General features: G+C 40.6%; 1 protein-coding gene across 4 annotated transcripts in view; it reads left to right on the top strand.

The window, feature by feature from the left end:
* The window catches only part of ROCK1 (Rho associated coiled-coil containing protein kinase 1), a 148,123-nt gene that overhangs the window by 118,760 nt on the left and 7,952 nt on the right, over positions 1–21,411 (top strand). For 2 of the 4 annotated variants that reach the window (XM_090039774.1, XM_090039775.1), the window contains exons 24-32: positions 601–694; positions 3,608–3,696; positions 4,212–4,400; positions 5,077–5,242; positions 13,603–13,673; positions 14,726–14,814; positions 15,857–15,935; positions 16,090–16,351; positions 17,079–17,286. In XM_090039774.1, the coding sequence (XP_089895900.1) occupies positions 601–694; positions 3,608–3,696; positions 4,212–4,400; positions 5,077–5,242; positions 13,603–13,673; positions 14,726–14,814; positions 15,857–15,935; positions 16,090–16,351; positions 17,079–17,286 (1,247 nt within the window). Of the gene's footprint in view, positions 1–600; positions 695–3,607; positions 3,697–4,211; positions 4,401–5,076; positions 5,243–13,055; positions 13,105–13,602; positions 13,674–14,725; positions 14,815–15,856; positions 15,936–16,089; positions 16,352–17,078; positions 17,291–21,411 lie in introns of those variants that run through there. The other 2 variants (XM_090039776.1, XR_016441390.1) reach the window with 2 other exon arrangements.

Below are 21,411 nucleotides of genomic sequence, written 5' to 3'. Positions count from 1 at the left end.
CCTCGTAATGAAGCATTTTTAATTTGCTTTTATTTCTAATATTAGAACAGATTACTAAAGTCCAGCGTCTTTTTGTGTACTGGCAGTTATTTGCAGGTTTGAGGTTAGGTTGAAAATCCAATCCAGTGACTCGACTCTGTTAAAGGCAGGTGTGGGAGCATGGAATCAAGTAAATATAGTACTCATCTACACTAGTCTCTTCTTGTATGATTATATTACTCCAATGAGTGTCATAATCTGTGAGTAATATTACATGCTGGAAAGCCTTCATTCCTATTTCTGGTTGAGTAATATTGTGAATAACATTATATTCTGTTTGAGTAATATTATTCCTGTTGGTTAGTATTTGTTGCATATTGGGAATCTGCTTAGCACTTAATATCATAATAGGTCTCTTTTCAAGGATAATTGTCATATGCATCTGCAAAAGAATCAGAAGTTTTATGTTCAACTTTGAAAAGTGAAACAAATACATATGCAATCTAAGAACAGTGATTCCACATAAATACTTTTATTGATTTAAGATTAATTTAAAGAATAAATGTAATTTTAACATGTATAGCAAATGCTTTGTTAAAAACTATCTTTATTTTCATATAGCTGGAAGAAACAAATAATACATTAACCAAAGATGTTGAGTTTCTAACAAAAGAAAATACAGAGGTAAACGAAAAAATCAAGAAGCAGGAAGAAGGTATGGCATTTTTTAATTATTATTTTAAGCTTTCTATTGTTGATGCTGGATTTAATAGAGATGCATGTGAGTGTTGATCTTGCAGAATGAAAACCAGCTTTAATTAGTTTTCCCTTAAGCATTAAGGAGCATACAATCTTTTTATACTTGATCCCCTTCCTCACACATTAAAAGGGGCTAGGATTTTTCTTCTTTGGAGGGGCTTCAGGGGAAACCAGTTGCTGAGGGAGTATATGCTTCCATGGATCTGTGAAGGCAAATGTTAACCTATTTCATTGGGAAGGAAAAGTTGGAAATTCTTCTTCCTCAGTTGAAGAAAAACTTACATTTGTGAAACTTACATAGCCTAGTACTTTTTCCATTTAATATTATATCAACATACAAGTCAAACAACACAGAAAAAAACTTTTTTCTTTGGATTTGGGACCCCATGCCTTTTGTGATGACAGTTCAATTTAAGTGGTGCTTTGAAAATTATAGTATGAATATTCTTCAGTATTGTGGAGTAGTTGGTCATGACAGCATATTTAAGGTAGCAGCTGAATATTTGGTGTAATGGGACATATATGATTTTTACTGAAGATTTAATTTAAAATGCCTTTTATGACACTGTTTTTATGATGATTTGAAATATGGAATGATATTTAGAGACGTGTGATCCAAAAGTATCACTTTTGTTTGGCAATTTTACATATTTGTTGAACTGGAAAACATGTTTTCAAATCAAATCGCACCTGTTTCCAGGATGTTGCTTACCTTTTATGGTTTTCCCGACCATTACCGTCTTCTAAGGCTTAGATTGTAACTCTAAAAGGCAACCAGGTATGAGCTGTTACATATTTCCATATCCCTGCCTGATTTGTAAAATATAGAGATAAGCATGATCATTGAAGATAGTCTGGAATACTGTTCGGGTATCATAACAGATACAAATCTTACCCGTCTTCTACACTACCTTTCATATGTTCCAGATTTGGTCCTGTCCTTTAATTGTTAAAGGACTAGTCTCTCAGAGCCAATATTTTACAGTTACCTGGTAAATAATTGTGTAAAGTACTATGAACATGTGTAAAATTTTCACCAGTGGCTGCTCTACCAAAAAAAAAAAAGGACAATTACTCCTGTAACTGAAATAAGAAAGGGTCTAAAGTACTTGAACTCCCAGGGCACGTCCAGACAAGCATGTATGCGCAGTATGTGGTGCCGTAGACCCGTTTGCGGCACTGCACATGCAGGCATTCCCTGTGCTGTTAACTTGCAGCTCAGAATTTTTTTTGACACTGAGAGATCCCGGTGTCAAAAAACCCAAGCCTAAAAAAAGCAGGACAGCACACATGGTGGCAGTGTGCACTGCCTAAAACCAGAACCTGGTTGGCCAGAGCCACACGTCAACTACCGGCCAGGCTCCCTGTTGCCAGATTGCTGGTGCTGTAGCCCCTGGAGGCCTCAGCCTTCCTTACCCAACCTGGGCCAACATAGTGCATGCCAACGTGCGCATGCACAGGCGTCCCCTGGGGACAAGTAGCCACAACACACATTGTGCTGCTGCTTTTTATCCCTAGGGAAATGCATGTTCTCACTTGTGGAGATGTGCCCCCAGAGTTCAAATTCTGCCCCTTTCTTGTGTTGAAGGAGTTTTTGTTGTATGTGGCTCATTCAGGGAGAAGACCTTGCTACATGCAAAGACATAATCTGTAAGCAAGCATAGAATCCACAAAATAAGTGTTTCACCTTTCACTCATGTTTGTTTTCCTTGCTGATGTCAGACACCACCAGATTTGAAAGTAGATATTCTATATCCTCCCATGACCTTCGGCATAGGGTCAAAAAGCCTGAGTTGTATATTTTGCTCCACATTTCACAGTGGCCATCACCTTGTCATAGAAGATATATTAGGCTTCATTTGCTCATGGCAAGTCCATTTAAACTGTTATTTATTGCTATCAGCCAGATGTAGTTGTTTACAAATTAATTGTTATATTTCTGTAGTATATTTTAATGATCTGAAGTTAGTGACAGATCTTTAATTTTTTTGGGTCCTTTTTTAAAGATGGGACTATTTTGCCTTTTTCCAGTCTGCTTGAACCACAGCTGACTTCCATGACTTCTTGAAGATAATAGCCAACCATGTTGCAGTTATTTCAGCAAATCCCTTGCATAGTCTTAAATCCAATATGGGGTGGACAGTAGAGGAGCTGCCAGGGGCCCGATCTTTGTTGTGGCATGCAGTTCTGGCCCCTTCCCCACTCTCTGCCTCAAGGCATGCATGCATGTCATGGTGACAATGAGCCAAGCAAGGGTTCTACAGACCCTGGCGGGTGCAGCTGCTTACAGCCTCTCCGCTGCCTGCTGGAAGCAGCCTGGGCTCTGTGGCAGGCAGCAGGGGCCTGCCCAGAGCCCAGACCGGCTATGGCAGGCAGCCAGGAAGGCTGCAGGCAGCTGCACTGGGGTCTGCGGAGCCCTAGCCCAGCTCATTGCTGGTAGTGAGTGCATGTGTGCCTCAGCAGGGAAGGGGCCAGGGCTGCACTGCCACAACATTTGGGCCCCTCATGGCTCCTCCACCATCTGCCACTGTTGTGCCAACATCATACGGGTTGAGGTTGCAGGTGTTTTTGGCACCCTGCCCAAAAAAGGTTGCCAACCCCTGCTCTAGGATAAATCTCACCAAACCCTGCTCATTTGAAAACATCTATTTTATATGAGTAATCTGTAACTTTTTCTTCCAGTGCTCCTAGGCTGAGTGCTGTCTTCTCCTTAATGTTCTTGTCATCTGATAGTTGACCTTTTTTAGTGAAGACTAAAGGGGAAAAAAGTATTCTACATGTTGGCCTTTTCTGTCTAATCCTTTATATTCCCTTTCTCATTCAGTAAAGAACTTTTACATAGATATCTAACTAAGTTATTTTTAAACAGAGTTTAAACTGAAGAAAGAAGAGGAAATCAGTAACATTAAAGTGCAGTATGAGAAGAATCTTAACACTGAAAGAACTCTTAAAACGCAGGTAACTAATTTTCAGACTTTAGTTTCTAATAAGTGGGACTTTTTATTTCAATTTGCATCCTAGGACAGCTTTCAAATTTTACACTTTTTATGTAATTTAATGACAATTTGTAAATCTCTTATTAAAGGAATAACATTTATAGTTAAAAGTAAAGCTTCTGAAGCTGTACCACAGAAAAGATTTATAGCTCATGAAAGTGTTTTCATGTATATAACTATAGTCTAGGAAAGGAATGGCACCTTTAATTTGGATAAATATTTTATGTAAAAACATTTTTTCTAAAGTTGGAAATATTACATTTCCTCTTACCCTTTACTTTAAGTAGCTGTTTGGTTCACAGATATAGTAACAATCGCATGTCCTTAGTTCGAGTCTCTGGCGCAGTGTCAAGTTGAAATATGACAGATGGACTTAACCCTGAGTGATCAAAAATATTTTTCTTACTTTAGCTAATATCGTATCAAGAGGACTTGTAATTTATGCCCTTTTTTTACATAATATTATTTGATTAACAGGCTGTCAACAAGTTGGCTGAAATAATGAATCGGAAAGATTTTAAAATAGATAGAAAAAAAGCTAACATCCAAGATTTGAGGAAAAAAGAGAAGGAAAACCGAAAGCTACAGTTGGACCTTAACCAAGAGAAAGAAAAATTCAATCAGATGGTAGTAAAATACCAAAAGGAGCTCAATGAAATGCAGGCGGTAAAATATTTATTTACTTTTTTGTGATGGTATATTGCAGTTTCCAACGGAAATAAGTGCAAGGTTATTACTCTTTCCTCCCCCCCATAACAGTTATGTTGTGGATACATGTACTAAAAAAAATTGTCCATACTACTCTGGATATTTTGTAATACAGTAGAATCTACCCTGCAAGCTATATTGTTGCAAGCAGTTGTTATAGACTAGACCTGGCATCAGCCATTTTTAAGAGTAGGGGGAAAATTCCACATATAACATAAGTGATGTTCACAAGCTCATTAACAATAGTTTTATAGGTATGAATAGGTGTTTGCTAGCATGCAGATTTGCCTTTGTTGTCCATCCTCAACATGCTTGTTTCATTATAGTGGCTAAAGAAATGCAACATTTAATTGATTTATTTTAATGTTTGAACTGCTTTCTACGTACAGCAACGATTCATGAAGTTAAGTCTTTGACCATTGATCTCTTTCACCTGACTTTTTAAAATCAGCATATATTTGTTTCAAAGAGAGTTACAGTTCTATGATATTGTACTTGTAATATTCCAAATAAATATTAATGCTTTTGAATTAGTTCATATTTACCAAAAGTTTATCATTCATTTTTAACTTGTAATACTTTATATTGTTCCCATTTTCTTGTCATTATGGTCATTGTGTATTTGGAAATCCAGCAACTAGCAGAAGAGTCTACATATAGGAATGAGCTTCAGATGCAGCTGGATAGTAAAGAAAGTGATATAGAACAATTGCGAAGCAAAATTTTGGACCTCCAGCAAGGAATGGACTCTACTAGTGTTGCAAGCCTCCAGGCAGATGAAACTGATGGAAATGTTTCAGGTAGGAGGATTATGAATTTGGATAATTTGGTTTTGTGCACACTGAAAACTGGGCGTTCTCTCCCTCTCTCTTCCCTTCCCCAAAATTATCATGTTTTTAAAAATATTTTTTGCTTTTTCTTTTGCATATATGTTCTTCCCATTTAAAAATATATGGAAAATTAGTATTGGGAAAGTATGTAATGCATTTTAGCTATATGTTCTTGTGATTGAGCTGATGAAAACAAAGAAATAGCACCATGGTGTTAACCATTTCTCTACAGACTACAGGCAAATAGGTTTTGTGAAACTATAGATTTTGTTTTGTAAAATTAGTACAGTTAAAACCAGAGCAATTACAAGCAGTAAAGTCTGGTTGATTTTTATGGCAAAATGGTTATCTTCAAATGAGTGTTTGGGATTCTTTCATCCCAAGTCCAGGACTTGTCACTTTTTTTTATTGAGCCTCATGAAATTTCTTTTGGCCCAGTCTTCCCATTTGTTTAGGTCACTCTGAATCCTTGCATTGCCCTCCAGCTTATCTACTACTCCCTTCAGCTGGTGTCATCTGCAAACTGGCTGAGGATGCAACCCATCCCGTCTTTCGGATCATCAGTGCAGATTCTGAAGAAAATGGGCCCCAGGATCAGCCCCGAGGCACTCCACTGGCTGCCAACTAGACCTCAAGCTATTGATAACTACCCGTTAAGCCTGATGATCCAACCAACTTTTTGTCCACCTTACAGGCCGTTCATCCAACCTGTGCATCCTTAGCTTGCTTCCAATAATGTTATGAGAGACTGTATCAAAAGCCTTGCTAAAGTCAAGGTACATCACATCCACTGCTTTCCCCGCATCCATAGAGCCAGTCATCTCATTATAGAAAGCAATGACTTGCCCTTGGTGAGTCCATGCTGACTGTTTCTGATCACTTTCTCATCCCCCAAATGCTTAGAAATGGATTTCTTGAGGACCCGCTCCATGATTTGTCCAGAGACTGAGGTGGGGCCGACTGGTCTGTATTTCCCTAGATCATCCTCCTTCCTTTTCCTAAAGATGAGCACTATATTTGCCCTTTTCCAGTTGTCCAGGACCTCCCCCTATCGCCATGAGTTTTCAAAGAGAATGGCCAGTTGCTCTGTAATTGCATCAGCCAGCTCCCTCAGCACCCCCAGATGCATTGCATCTGGCCCCATGGATTTGTTACACATCCAGCTTTTCTAAATGGTGCCTAGCATGTTCTTTCACCACTGAGGGTTGCTCACCTTCTCCTGAAACTGTGCTACCTGGTGCAGTACTCGGGGAGCTGACCTTCCTTTGAAGACTGAGGTAAAAAGGGACATTGAGTACTTTTTCCTCCTCATCTGTCACTATGTTGCCGCTCCAGTTCAGTAAGGGACCCACACTTTCCCTGATCTTCCTCTTGTTGCTAACCTACCTGTAGAAATCCCTCTTGTTACCCTTCATGTCCCTTGATAGCTGCAACTCCAGTTGAGCTTTGGCCTTCCTGACTCTATTGCTCGGGCATGCAGGGATGGTTTTATACTCCTCTCCAGTTATCTGTCCAAGCTTCCACTTCTTGTAAGCTTCCTTTTTGTGTTTAAGCTCACCGAAGAGTTCTCTGCTGAGCCAAGCTGGTCACCTGCCATATTTGCTATTCTTCCTGCACATGATGATGGTTTGTTCCTGTGTCCTCCGTAAGGTTTCTTTAAAATATAGCCAGCTCTCCTGGACTCCTCTCCCCCTCACACTGGCCCTGTTCCCTGAGGGAAGTCAGAGTCTACTGTTCTGAAGTCCAGGGTCCATACTCTGCTGATTTCCTTTCTTTTTGTCAGGATCCGGAACTTGCTTATCTCATGGTTACTGCTGCCCAAATTGCCATCCACTTACACATCCTCCACCAATTCTACCTGGTTTATGAGCAGCAAGTCAAGAAGAGCACAACTCCTATTTGGTCTCTCCAACACTCGCACCAGGAAGTTGTCCCCAGTGCTCTCCGAAAACTTCCTAGATTGCCTCTCGAAAATGAAAACTGAGAAGTTCATGTCCTTTGCCAATGATGCAGCAATTGTTAGTCATTCAGAAGCAGGACTGCAGTCTCATGGATTATCTTTCTCATGGTTGTTATGACTTCAGCCTGACCATTAGCTTAAAGAAGACAGCAGTCATGGATCAACAAGTTGACTGCCTTCCTGAAGTTAGAATAAATGATGAAAGCCTGGAAGTAGTTGAAAATTTCTCTTATTTGGGCTCTGTGGTCTCACAAAATCTTGGCTTGGAAGCCAAAATTAACACTTGCATCAGAAGGGCAAGCAGCGCCATGGCTAAACTTCAAAAGGCGGTTTGAAGAAATGGAGCGCTTACTCTGTCGACAAATATGTCCATCTACAGCACTTGTGTACTTAGCTCTCTAATGTAAAGCAGCCAAACATGGAGTGTTTATGCCAAGGAAGAAGGAAAACTAAACAGTTTCTATATTAGATGTCTCCACTGTATCCTGGGCATAACAGGGACCAGGACATCCCATCTACCAGAGGTAGGGACAATCTCGGGGATAGCTCTGTCAGGCCTTCAGTCAGCGCAGATGTAGTTAGGGACCTTCTGGAAGGGCTAGACGTTTTTAAATCTGCAGGTCCAGATGCCCTCCACCCAAGGGTGTTGAGGGAGCTGGCAGGGGTCATCGTGGAGCCCTTGGCTCAGCTGTATGAGCATTCATGGGCATCTGGCCAGGTGCTGGGGGATTGGAAACTGGCTAATGTGGTCCCAGTTTTCAAGAAAGGGAGGAGGGAGGACCTAGGTAACTATAGGCCTGTAAGCCTCACCTCAGTGCTTGGGAAGATCTTGGAGAGAATCATCAAGGAGCACATCTGTGAGGGGCCAGCAGGGGAGATCATGCTCAGGGGCAATCAGCATGGGTTCATCAAAGGCAGGTCCTGCCTAACCAACCTGGTTGCCTTTTATGACCAGGTGACTAAGTCCTTGGATGATGGTGTTGCCATGGATGTAGTCTTTCTAGACTTTAAGAAGGCCTTTGACACTGTGTCTCACCCCATCCTCATCAATAAATTAAGTGACTGTGGCATTGATGCCTGCACAGTTGGATGAGTAAAAAATTGGCTGATGGGACGCACTCAGGGAGTAGTGGTGGACGGGTTGTACTCAACCTGGCGAGATGTGAGCAGTGGGGTACCCCAGGGCTCAGTCCTCGGGCTCGCACTGTTTAACATCTTCATCAGCGACTGGGACGAGGGTGTGGAAAGCACGCTGTCCCAAGGTTGCTGATGACACTAAGATGTGGGGCAAGGTGGACACACTTGAGGGGAGAGAGTCTGCAAATAGATTTAGAGAGATTACGAAAGTGGGCAGATGAGAATAGGATGGGGTTCAATGTAGACAAATGCAGGGTGCTGCACCTTGGGAGAAGGAATCCACAGCACACATACAGGCTGGGGAGTTCCCCTCTTGAAAGCACAGAGGTGGAAAAGGATCTTGGAGTCATTATTGACTCCAAGATGAGCATGAGCCGCCAATGCCAGACCACAGCCAGCAAGGCCAGCCACACATCATCATGCATCCAAAGATGCATGTCAAGCCAGTCCAGAGAGGTAATACTCCCCCTCTATGTGACTTTGGTCAGCCCGCGGTTGGAGTACTGCGTCCAGTACTGGGTGCTGCACTTCAAGAAGAATGTGGCCAGCCTGGAGAGGGTTCAAAGGAGGGCCACCCGCTTGGTGAGAGGGCAGCAGGACAGGCCCTATGAGGACAGACTGAGGGACCTGAACCTGTTCAGCCTCAACAAGAGGAGGCTGAAGGGGGACATGGTGGCTGCCTACAAACTCATCAGGGGAGATCAACAGCAAATAGGTAGAGCCCTTTTTTCCCCAGCACCACCTGGGGTGATGAGGAATAATGGTAATAAGCTGAAGGAGAATAGGTTTAGGTTAGTGATCAGAAGGCAATTTTTTTACAGTTAGGGTGGCCAAAATCTGGGACCAACTTTCCAGGGAAGTGGTCCTCGCCCCTACCTTGGGCAAATTCAGGAGGAGGTTGGATGATCACCTGTCTGGGGCCTCATGAAGCAAGCATTCATTTCTGCCTGTGGCAGAGGGGCAGGCTAGATGGTCTGTTCAAGTCCTTCCTGACTGTAGCTACTATGAAACATGGCATGACAAAATCTCCACCTTTGCTGTTCTGAAATGGGCCAAGATACCCTGTTTGTTTGTGCTCCTGAGACAGAGCTGCCTCTGTTGGTTAAGATATGTGAATCGTATAAGCAGTAGCTGAATTCCAAATACATACTCTGCGATGAGCTGGGTGCTAGCAAACATCAACTTGGGCAGCCCAAACTCTGTTTTGTTGATATCTACAAGAAAAACCTTTGCAAGTTGCGCATCAATGGCCAACATTGGGAATCAATCACTTTGGACCACTGCTAGTGGAAAGCTTCTCTGAAGCAGGGCCTACCTCGCTTTAAGATTGAGTGAGGCAGTGATGAGATAAAGAAGAGGTGTCAGAGGCAGACAAGACAAGACTGTATTTGTAGTCGCTCCTGATCTGTTCAGAGTCACCCCTGGCAGTATCATTGGTGCCCACATGGATGAACAGCATGGAATAGTCAGAAGGTCAGACAAGTCTTAGTAATCCTTCTGTGACATTTCGGGTCCTTTCTGTTATGTTCTTTTTCTCTTTGGCTTCCTTCCAGCATTATAGAATGCCTCTGCTTTTCACTAGTGGGTTGTATAGTTGATAGTTCTACCCAGATTTATTCAGTGGCCATTAATGTCTGCTTTTCAGAGTCCAGGCCTAATCTTTCTTAGGTTGGATAAGAAGCATCTTCAGGGAAGAATTAGGTCCTTAAGATGGATCCAGGGGTATTGGAACAATTTAAACAACAATCAAACTAGCACTGTGCTCAGAGTGCAGTAGCAGTATTATAGTATGATTGGGACAGAGAAAAAAATCAGGATTTAGGGGAGGATCAATAACCACTACAGAATGGGAAGAGGATGCCTAATTCAAGTTCAGCAAAATCTAAGTCAGAGAGTTTACCTAATTGGAGAACATGTACTAACAATACCTACTAACCCATGGCCTGAAATAACCTAAGAATGAGTGATGTGCCATTGACACTACCTGGAATTTATGTTCTTAGTAACAAAATATAATGAAGAGTGATAAAACAGTTAATTGCAATCAAACAATGAGCAAGGTAATGATAAAGTTGGTGTAGGAGGAGGATACAGAGAGGAAGTGACTAATGAAGCAAATCATGACATTTTATATTCCAACAACATGGTCAGTTATTGATCCAGATACTAGAGTTCGACATTATGGTGGCAGCAGGCCAAAGAAAGTGTCCTCTTCTCAGAAGGCATACTGTTACGGAAGTATCGAGTGGGCCAAAAAGGTGAAGTGGCCTTTGACATTCACATAAAGCAATCTCTTAACAAGAGCTGTTTATTTCTTGCTGTTTATTTCTTGCTGATTGCCCTTCCCTGAACTAAACTATAAGAGTTACTGTCAGCCTAAGCCAAAGGGGCACAGTCAGTCCTGAACAGTGTATCATTTGCCACTGTATTCATTACTCTCTCTACAATGGACTTGAATGTTTTCAAGAGACCTGGTTTTCATTGTGGTAGTTAGGTGTAGATGCAGTTTGGACTGCCTTCATTGGTAGTCCCAATCCCCTCTACTCTTTTTTTTCTTCCCCTCAACTCCCTTCCCCTCCAAGGAGCAGAGATTCTTTGGAACTTCTCTTGTTAATTTTGTTAGCTGTTACCTGCTTTAACAAAGAAGAGCAGTGTATGGCCAGGACTCCATAGAAAAGATTAACTTTGGTTCAGAGAGGAATGGCATATGAGGTGTTACGGTATGTGGCAGAGCAGTTCTGTGTGGAGGGTCACTCATCTGCTGCATGGAACCCAGTCTCTATATTCCATAAGCTTATTAATCATCCAGATAATGGCTTCTGTGTCTGACCCTTCAGGTATATACCTCAAGCTTACTGTGAAGTCTACTGATCCAGCTACATCAGGCCCCAAAGCTAGTGCTGAGTGTCCAAAGATGTACTCTCAAAAGCTCAACTTTTTGGAGAATCCCACTGTCATTTAACTTTCTGAGGACTATCTCAGGCATCTAGCCTTTGCAAAAGAATTCTTAAGCTATACTCACTTTATTTATAGGCAGAATGTAAAAGAGTGATTTTGAGTGGAAAAATAAGTGCTTTTGTAAAAGATCCTGTCTTGTTTCCTCATCCTTTCTAACAGTTCTGTGGGTTTTAGTTGGTGTTTCTCCAGGTTGTTTAGCATCTTAGTACAGTCCCTCCAGTTCTGCCCATTTTTTCTGGTTCTGCTATGGTCTCTCCTTGTCTAGAAAACATCCCCCACCTAACAGCAGATTCTAATGTCTTTAATTCTTTCTGCCCTTTCACTGGATTTTTTAATTCTTGATTTTCGTGTGTGTGTTACAAGGGGTTATAGTTGCTAGCAAGTCAGTAGCTTTTGTCTCGTAGTCTGTCCTACCGCAGCCTGGCTCTCCCCCACCCCCCTTCCCCTGCCCTAAGTATGGTTGCGTTGCTCAGCATACAGTTGGATAAAACAAAAGCTTGGATTGATGGTAGATGGCTATTCACTGATACTGACCATTGTCTACTTCACTGAAGATTTGTAAACCTCTTAGGAGTAGGTTAACGCTCTATACTCGTATATTAAACATCAAACTAGCCATCAGATGAACAGAGGTAGCTGCACTATCCAAATTGTATCTTGGCACCTCATAATGAATAAACAACAGAGCTGTGATACTCGTCAAGTGCTCTTGAGAGAGAGAGGGCTTTTGGCTTCATTTGTTTGTACAGTAAATCATTCCCAATAATCATGTCAGTGTACAAAATGTTCAATCTCAGACTTGTATATACATACCATGTGGATTGAACTATGATGCAAGTATTGCTAAGATCTCTCCATGCCTTAAATGTTTCCTTAACCTGTTTTCATCAGAGATCTGATTATATTCTATTCATTAGGTTACATGTAGGGCAGGATGGCACCTTAGGGCCTTGGTGGGTGTTACATGTATGCCAGATACAGCCTGCAGGCCGTATTTTGCCAAGCCCTTGGCTATGCCATACTTCATCCTGACAAGCTCATCTTTGGGATGAAACATGGGGCAGCCCCAGAGCCAGGATCATAATCCCCACCTTCCCTTCCCCTGACCAATCCTTGGGATTGGCCTTGTGACCCATTGCAATGCTCAGTTGATTTGCAGGATTGGGATATGAGGGATTTTATGGTCAATCCCAAGCACTGCATCCTGCCATGAACATCTGCCATTGCTGAATGCATGATTTTTGGGATAGGGCATAAAATTCTTCGGATTCCAGTTATACCGTTATTTTAACATCTTCCAGGGGACTTAGAGACCTGATTGATACAGGAAGGCATGAGCTTTCCAGGCAACAGCCAACTTCCTCAGATGCAGAAGGGTTTAAAATAGAATTTAAATACAAAGGTAAAAAAACAAGGATGGTACTGCTGAGAGGCAAAAGGTGGTTGCCTAGACAGGGTTTTTGATAATATCCAGTTCTAAACATACTTAAAAATATACCAAGCAAGTATAGAACATCAAATAAATGGGGGTTTTAAAATCCATGATCAGCATTTGGCAACAAAATATTTAATGTCTGTGTGGCAAAGCTCAGTTCCTTTTTATGAATGCTCAAAACAATGGTATGTAGGATGCTTACAATGTGGGGAAAATACTTTAGCACAATATTCACCAAAAACTATCCTTTGGAAACTGAATAAAATACTTTATCTCTCATTCTTTATATCTAGTTGATTCTTCCTGCATTCCTTATTTATTTATCTTCTACTCTTATCTTCTGTGAGTAACGGGACACTTGTGTACCTTTGCTTGCTCTCCTGCACTCTCCCTTTTTTGTAAACTGTGGCTCTGGTTTGTTTCACTTGCTGCATCTTTCTGCTAGATATTATCATATCACTGCTCTGAGTTTTAAATTATTTTGTTAAGAATCTTTTAATCATTTGCCATTGAAGCTGCAACATATCTTTGAAATGGAAGTCCTGCCTGGCTCTCTTTAAAACTTTTTTTTAATAGTGTTAAAAGTTAGCATTATGGAAAACAGCTTTCCGTTCTGCAATCGCTGTATGGCCATAAAGTATTGTTTTGTGATGAAGCATGATAGAAATGCTTATTTCCTAGCTTTATTTCGTTGCGCTTTTTCTTCCTGTTTTGCTGGTTTATTAGGTATCTGCCTATTGCTGCATGATTTTTTTATATTTGTTTTCTCTATAATATATATATATATATATATATATATATATATAAAATATGAAATTATATGTGTTTTTTTTAAACCAGAGTCAAGACTAGAGGGCTGGCTTTCAGTACCAAACAAAGGAAACATAAAGCGACATGGCTGGAAGAAGCAGGTATGAAAAGACTTTTTTTTGTTTTCATGTTTAGGGAAAAAAAAGAGTAATTTAGTGTAAACACAGATTATTTTATAGAAAGAGCAAGAGGATTTTGAAATGTAGGTTTCATTCTGATACCTAGAGTTACATCATCATATCTAAAATTATTCAGTTAGTTTTTTTACCTACTGACCCTCATGTGCTTACCCCAGTATACTAACAACCCTTGTAGTGAAAGGAAATTTTATTACTTAAATGGGTTTTGGATTAGAATCTCAGGCTTCTTACAGACATGGAAAACAAACAGCACTTTCATTTCAGGTATCTCCAGCCCCGCCCCCTCTCCCCCCCCACAAATTAACCCTGGAAGAAACGCAAGTTCTCTAAGGGGCTCTGCTTTTGAGTGCATATAATGTGATTTAACCAGGGTTAATTTTTCACGCGATTGGATATTTTAAAAGTATTTGGCAGCCATGCACATGTGTTATGACACGACTAGAGTGCTGTCAGGGTTCAGATTGCTCAAAAAATGTCACTTCTATCTGCACCCTAAGTTTAACAGCTTTGTCCTGCATCTGTACTCTAGGAGAGACTTGCAGCCTTGTCAGCAAATGATGGATTCCTTCGTAGGAAACAATTCAGTGATACAGCAGTTTTCATAGCAAGAACTTAATAGTAGTAACATATATCTGAGGAGGTCATCTAGTCCACCCTCCTGCTCAAGGCAAGATCATCCCTGACTAAATTGTTTCATGTTAGACAGAACACTTGTCTGGGATGGTTTAGTTGGGGATGATCTAGTTCCCTGTTTAAGACTTTCCTGTGAATATAAGTTGTGAGTAGTTTTCCCAAAGAATTCCAGTACTAGGTATTCTGGCTCTTGCCTCCACCTTTTAACCAGTCCACCTGCATGATTGGCACATCTCCCAAAAGTGTGGTTGGACAGAGACTCATCTTGAAAATTCTAGTCACTAATATAAAACCTCTATTTAGCTGGACTTTGTCTGTGTAGAAATAGTGAGGTAATGGTTAGCCTTATAGATTTTTAAAACTGTTATTCTTCCTTTCAGTACGTTGTAGTGAGCAGTAAAAAGATTTTGTTCTATAATGATGAAAAGGACAAGGACCAGTCCAATCCATCCATGGTACTAGATATAGAGTAAGTAATGCTGCTGTATATTTGAGATAAAATCAGGAGATAAATTATTTATATATAATGACTGATAGCAAATCTAGAAACTCAGAATCAAAATCCTATAAAGAATCTTGGCGCTCCCATTCTGCAAAGCAAATGAGTATGAATTTTCAAAACTTCAAGCCCCAGAGAATGATTTTGTTTCTGTTCTAAGTTTTACACTTAAATGATTGTTTACTTTGGATGAAAAATAAATACAGGTTAATATACTGACTGTGTGAATAGCTATAGGTACATGTAATGCAGCCACATAATTCCACAGAAAGCTCAGAGGGAAGGGAATATGTGCAGTGCACCATACCTTCATATGACAAGTATCTTCCCTGCTCAATGCCAGGCAGGTGTGCAAGGGAGGCTAAAGGGAAACTGAAGCCATGACCCTGACTTCTTGATCCTTTCCCCTTTGGTTTAACTTATGCTGTCTAGGTTGCAATTCCCAAAATGGGTGAACTGCAGTTGTAAAGGTTAATTGCCTTCCTTTTGAAGAATAAGGGTGTGCAGGGAATGGGGGACTGAGATTCTTTGCTTTAGGCTATATTAAATGTCAAGCAGCCAGCAAGCCCAAGTTGCCTTTCATGACTCCCTGGCATTTGCAGTTCACCAACCTGAAAAATGGTAACTTCATTGCAGTTGAAATGTCTTTCAATTCAGAAACTATCAAAAAGTAACAGAAGTGACTTAAGCTCCACAGCATTCCTTTTTGATTTAAGGAAGCTCTTGCATCTTCACAAGTAAATCTGTATATGCATATAGTATCCATAATAAGATGGAGCTCCTCCCATATTAAGAAATATTTAGGTCTTGTCTGTGTAGACAGGTTCCTATACTATGTTACTAAAACCATTTTGTGGCCCTGACATAGAGGTATTTGCATGATTAAGGATTATTCATATAAAGTCAGGATAATAAGATTGAACCTTTAATCTGTATCTAGAGCGGTATGATAGGTTTTATAAACTAATGTTGTATTATCAGCGTATTTGAGATCCGATTCTTATAATTTCAGTAAACTGTTCCATGTCCGACCTGTAACACAAGGAGATGTATATAGAGCAGAAACTGAGGAAATCCCTAAAATATTCCAGGTAAAAAACCCCTAATTTTTAATAGTATCAAGACCATTTGTGTGTCTTCTAAAAAGTCTGTCGAGTCTTATTGTGACCAATATGTAAAGATAAACAGTGCTTCAGCAATAGTGTGACATGACAACATCTCTCTCTTTTTTTAATGTTTTGCTAGATTTTGTACGCTAATGAGGGTGAATGCAGGAAAGAATTGGAAGTAGAATCAACACAGCCAGCAGAAAAGACAAATTTTCTAAATCACAAAGGTCATGAATTTATTCCTACATTATACCATTTTCCAGCCAACTGTGAGGCCTGTGCCAAACCCCTCTGGCATGTTTTTAAACCCCCTCCTGCACTGGAATGTCGAAGATGCCATGTTAAGTGCCACAAAGACCACTTAGATAAAAAGGAGGAATTAATTGCTCCATGCAAAGGTAAGTAATTAGACCTATTGTGTATTTTTTGAAAGTTCTTCTATGAATATCTACCCACATTCTTTAATCTACCAGCTGCAAACAAAAATACATTATACTTAAAGTTAAAAAATCTTAACTGATTTAAGACACTAGCATATTTCCCTTAAAGCAGGAAAGTTTGCTTTTGCCTCTGTAGAGGAGCATTACCACTTGCAGCAGAACTGCACCAGGAGTAGTATTTCAAAGGACTGTGTGGAAGGATGGGCCATACAAAAGGATTGCTAGTGAGCTGCTCTGGTCCTCTGGTCTAACCTTGTAACCTTTATATATAGAACATTGTGGCAGGGGGCTGCTGCAGGCTCAGAGCTATTTACAGCACCCATAGAGTGGCTCTGCCTTCTGCAGAAGAAGACTGTCCCTCTATGCTTCTGCAAAGCAGTGCATAGTCTGGTCTCTAGCTATGCCCTTCAGTCCAGAATATTGGTGTTCTAGGACAGAAATGAGGATAAATTAAGTTGCTGTCCACATGTTAATATTATCGTCAATGGGTTTATGAAGGTATTTAGTTGATTTCTGCAGTTCCTCTGATAGTTGTTACATGTTTTTAAGAACATGTAACCCATTTCACTGTGAATAAGGCATGTAGATTCCAGAATTCTCTCCTGAAATGTTATCATATTGCTATAAATTATTATGACCAAGATTATCTTGTTTTTATTGAATCTTCATCTTCTCTGTTTTATAGTGAGTTACGATGTAACTTCAGCAAGGGATATGTTGCTATTGGCATCCTGTCAGGATGACCAGAAGAAATGGGTGAATCATTTAGTAAAGAAGATCCCCAAGACACCACCAGCCAGTTTTGTCCGTTCTTCCCCTAGAACTATGTCTGCAAGATCCTCAGCAAATCAATCATTCCGAAAAGCTGTTAAAAATACTTCTGGAAAAACTAGGTGATAAATTAAGTATAGAAGTGATAGATTTTAATGCAAAAAATCTGTTTGTAAATAACATTATGGAAAGATTGGTAATAACTCCATGGTTAAAGTTGTGTTATACTAATGATTGAGATCTTTGCGTCATGAAGGGGAAAATAGACACAACAACTCAGGTTCTGTGATTCAATAGTCCATCTTTATGCTTAGCTGTACAGGAGGGATAACCAAGGTCTGGTCCAAGTTGCTTTGAGCAGACTGTGAGAATAAATAGCTGATCCTAGGCCATGAAGCAGAGTTTCCTGTGTTTGCTACTTCAACATCCCTAAACCTAACTCTAATCCTGGAAAAAAGAAAAGGGAGATCCTTCCAGGGACCTTTTATTTTTATCTGCATACGCCAACATCTGGTGTCCAGGGCATTCCCAGACCACAAGGAATAAGATCTAGATTGTGAACCATGTATCTGGAAGGGAAATTGGAATACCGGCTTAAAGAAGAAATCCTGGAAAGATCCTGATGGGTCTGTCAGTTTGGAGGGCGTGGGGGGATTGGTTTTATAGAACCTCTTTAGGCTGACACTTCAGAAAAAATTCTTTCCATGTCTGTTTTCAAGGCAACTCTAACCTTTTGCCATATAATATTAATGAATCTTAACATGGGAAAAGGTGTCAAGTGTTCAGAGTGCTAATGGCCTGTACCCCTGGTAAAGGCATTTGATACTTGGAAAGATATTTAGACCCTTAGTTCTTCAAGTTAAACATGATATCCAAAATGCAACTGCTCCAGAATTTGGAGTGCAAAAATGCAGAAGCTTTTTAGGTCTAGCTGAAGAATCCCTGAGCTGCTCTTGCAGATGATTGCCTCCCACAAAAAAATCTCCCTTCTGGACAGCTCAGCCCCTCAGAAAAATAGAAAGTCATTTGAAAGACACTAAAGAGCACCAGCCTCCTTGTTCCAGGTGATTAAACCCACTATTGCCAAGATCATCAGTCACTTTTACTTATGCTGCAAAAGTTGCAGACACTGGAACTACATAAGGGAAATGATGCCAAGAGAATTCTGTGGCCACAGTTATGGACAAGTAACAAAAGAAATGCTAACAGATGTATATTGGTCCATTACTGGCTGGACATGGTAGAACTGACAGGGTCAAGTATTCAGTATATACTTTTGTTCTGTGCTTAGAAAAAAAGATTTATTCATATTTGTCATATTATCTGATGATAAACACTTTCATATCCACTAGTAATTAAGATGTTAAACTAGTTAAGTAGTTAATAAATATAAATGTTAAAGTCAGCAGGTCTAGATAATTTGCATCCAAAAATTCAGCATGAGGGGATGACAGTTTTGTGGACTATCTTTTGTGGATTTCTGGTAAGTCTTGAAATACTGGACAAATTGCAGAGGACTGGAAGAAAGCCATGCTAGAGATTTAAAAGAGTATCCAGGATAACTGGTATAATTTATGGGCCTGTCTGCCTGAAGGTGATTTCAGCCAAAATAAGGGAACAGCTGATGTGGGAGTCAATTGATAAGTATTAATAGAATCCAGTCTGAGTAATGCCAGTTGACATGGATTTGTGGAAATAAGTATTTTGTCAAATTAACTTGGTATTTTTGAGGTTGCATTTTTGGCTTTTAAAGGTAATAATGTTGGTGTAATATACTTAAATTTCTGTAAGACATTTTAGTTGGTACCATATGACATTTTGATTTAAGAAACTAGAATAGTAAAATCAATATGGTAGGTACACATTAAATGCATTAAACTGCTAATTGGGTCTCAAAATGTAATTGTACACTGATAATCATCGTCAATAAGGAATGTTTCTAAAGGGGTTTGTTTCACAGAGATTGGTTCTTGGCCCACGTGTTAAGTTACTTACCAGTGACCTAAAATAATGCAGTTGATGCACAGATCTGAGGACTGACAAGTAATGAAAAGGAAAGCTCACTGATCAAGGACAATCTGATCTGCCTTGCAACATAGAAAGGCAACCAATATTTCAGTATGGTCAAATATAAGGAGGAGGAGAATATATGCCTACTGAATGAGAGACTGCAACATGGGAAGCAGTGTTCAGAAAGGAGTTGGAGGTGTCATGGTAGTTAATCATGTTCAGATGAACGGGATCTCCCAGGGTGATGCTGTGACCGAAAGTTTTAACACTTGGTGTTTCTAAAGGGTGGGAGAGGGGGCCCTTAGGGAGTAGAGGGGTGATATTTGGCACTCATGTGATTGTGCCCAATCTTGATGTTTGCAATTCAAGAAGGATGTTGAAGTATCTGAGGTGTTCAGAGAAAAGCCACAAGAACAAGTAAAGGACTGGAACATGTCTTCCAGTAAAAGATGTATTACTGGGAGAGAAGTTTGCTATCAGTGCTGTACCTCACCCCAGTTGCTTAAGTCAGGGGTTTTCAACCTTTTTTAATAAGTGTACGCCTAGCGGCTGGATGTGTGGGGAGAGTGGGGGTGTGTGGCCAGATTTTGGAGTGGTGACAGCATGGAGTGGTGAGTGGCGGCGGTTGCATTCCAATCCCTCCTCTGGCCCTGCTCCTGGGAGGTGGCGGTGCTCTGACACCACCTGCCTGCACGTGCCCGCCAGGGCCTTCCCAAGTACCCCTTTTACAACTCCTGGCTTAAGTGGTACTTGATTCTGCCTCCTTCCTCCTGTTGCCATGTAGAGGGAGTCCTGGAAAGGTTTTTCCACAGAAGCTGAGCATCCTTTTGCTGCTTACCTCTGCTACCATCAAGAAGTAATTAATTTCTCTTAGTTTGTTAGAATTTTACTAGCTTTACTCTTCTTGTCAGGAGTAGAGTTTGTGGCAGGGGAGGGACTCAGCATCTCAAAAGATGTTAACATGTCAATTACACTATGATAAACAAATGCTTTCCCTGCATGCCTCCTGTTGTTGCCAGGTATGGGGATATGGTGGAAGTGCAAACCAAGAGGGGCGAGATCTGTAGGCAGATTAGCCTAATGAGCACATCTTGGACGCCTCATAATTTAGGCACTTGGTGAACCTTCCATGGTATTCCAGAGACATGCTCCACTTTGACAAAAATTAGCCTATCTTTTAGATTGGTAGGCTAACAAGGAAATCTTATCTGGTCAGTATGATTCTGCAGGCATCAGCCTAGCAGCAGAGCTGGAAAGAGGTATAAAGCAGGAGTTGGAATGTGTTTCCTTAGTGGAAACTCTCTCTGTGCCTGAAGAAAGGTGTTTGTACCCAAAAGCTTGCAAAGAACAATTTTTCCAACTACTCAGTTGGTTTAATAAAAGATACCACATTTACCCAAAGAACCTTGTCTGCCTATGTCCTTAGACCAACACAGCTACAACCAACAAACATTTCCTTGGTGGTGTCTACACATTTGTCTTTGTATTTTTGGCACTTTGCTACCCCATGACTTCTCACTGTCAAACTGAGACAGTCTTTTGAATGCAACTGGAAATGTAATGGGATTCTATCACTTCTGTAATTGTTGTGCCTCACGAGGTCCTGGAGTACAGACTTTCACCAAATTCCCCCTCCCCCTTTTCACTTATCTCCCTCTCCTTTGTATGGTGTCAGATACTAACTTCCAGATCTATAAGCCACTGTCTGGTATTATCACTCAACGTGCAGATTCCTTTTGCCCTGTCTGGGCATTTGTAAAGATTGCAGCTCTTGATTAAGTTCTGTGCTATTTGTTGGGCACTGCATTCACACGGGGGTGTCCAAGATGTTCATCTTGTGAAGTGTTACTTTGAAGCATCCATATCCAGATCTCAGTTCAGTTTGACCCATGCTTCTCTGTCAAGGTCATGCTCAGCTCTAGGAATAAGTCTGACCTTTCCCAGCAGTCAGCCCACTCCTGTTGCTGCCAGATGGAAGAGTGATGATACTGATTTATTGATGCTCAGCGTTAAGCATCACTTGTGGAGATAGTCAGTGATGATAAGTTCCATGTTGGAACTCAGTATCTTTTCCAGTTTTGTCATATCGGTTCCTTGAGCTGCCATGGCAATGTGGTAAGCATACATGTATCACTTGGATGTTGTATGGGGAAGTCAGAGGTATATACATTGAAAAAAACTGGTGCTAGCGCTGACCCTGGAGGGCTTCAATTCTTCAGAGTTTGTAATCTTTTTTT

The sequence above is a fragment of the Crocodylus siamensis genome, chromosome 3 (assembly GCF_052110815.1).
Source record: "Crocodylus siamensis isolate JL-2025a chromosome 3, ASM5211081v1, whole genome shotgun sequence".
NCBI classification, from domain to species: Eukaryota; Metazoa; Chordata; order Crocodylia; family Crocodylidae; genus Crocodylus; species Crocodylus siamensis.
This window is presented reverse-complemented; position numbering and strand designations above follow the sequence as displayed.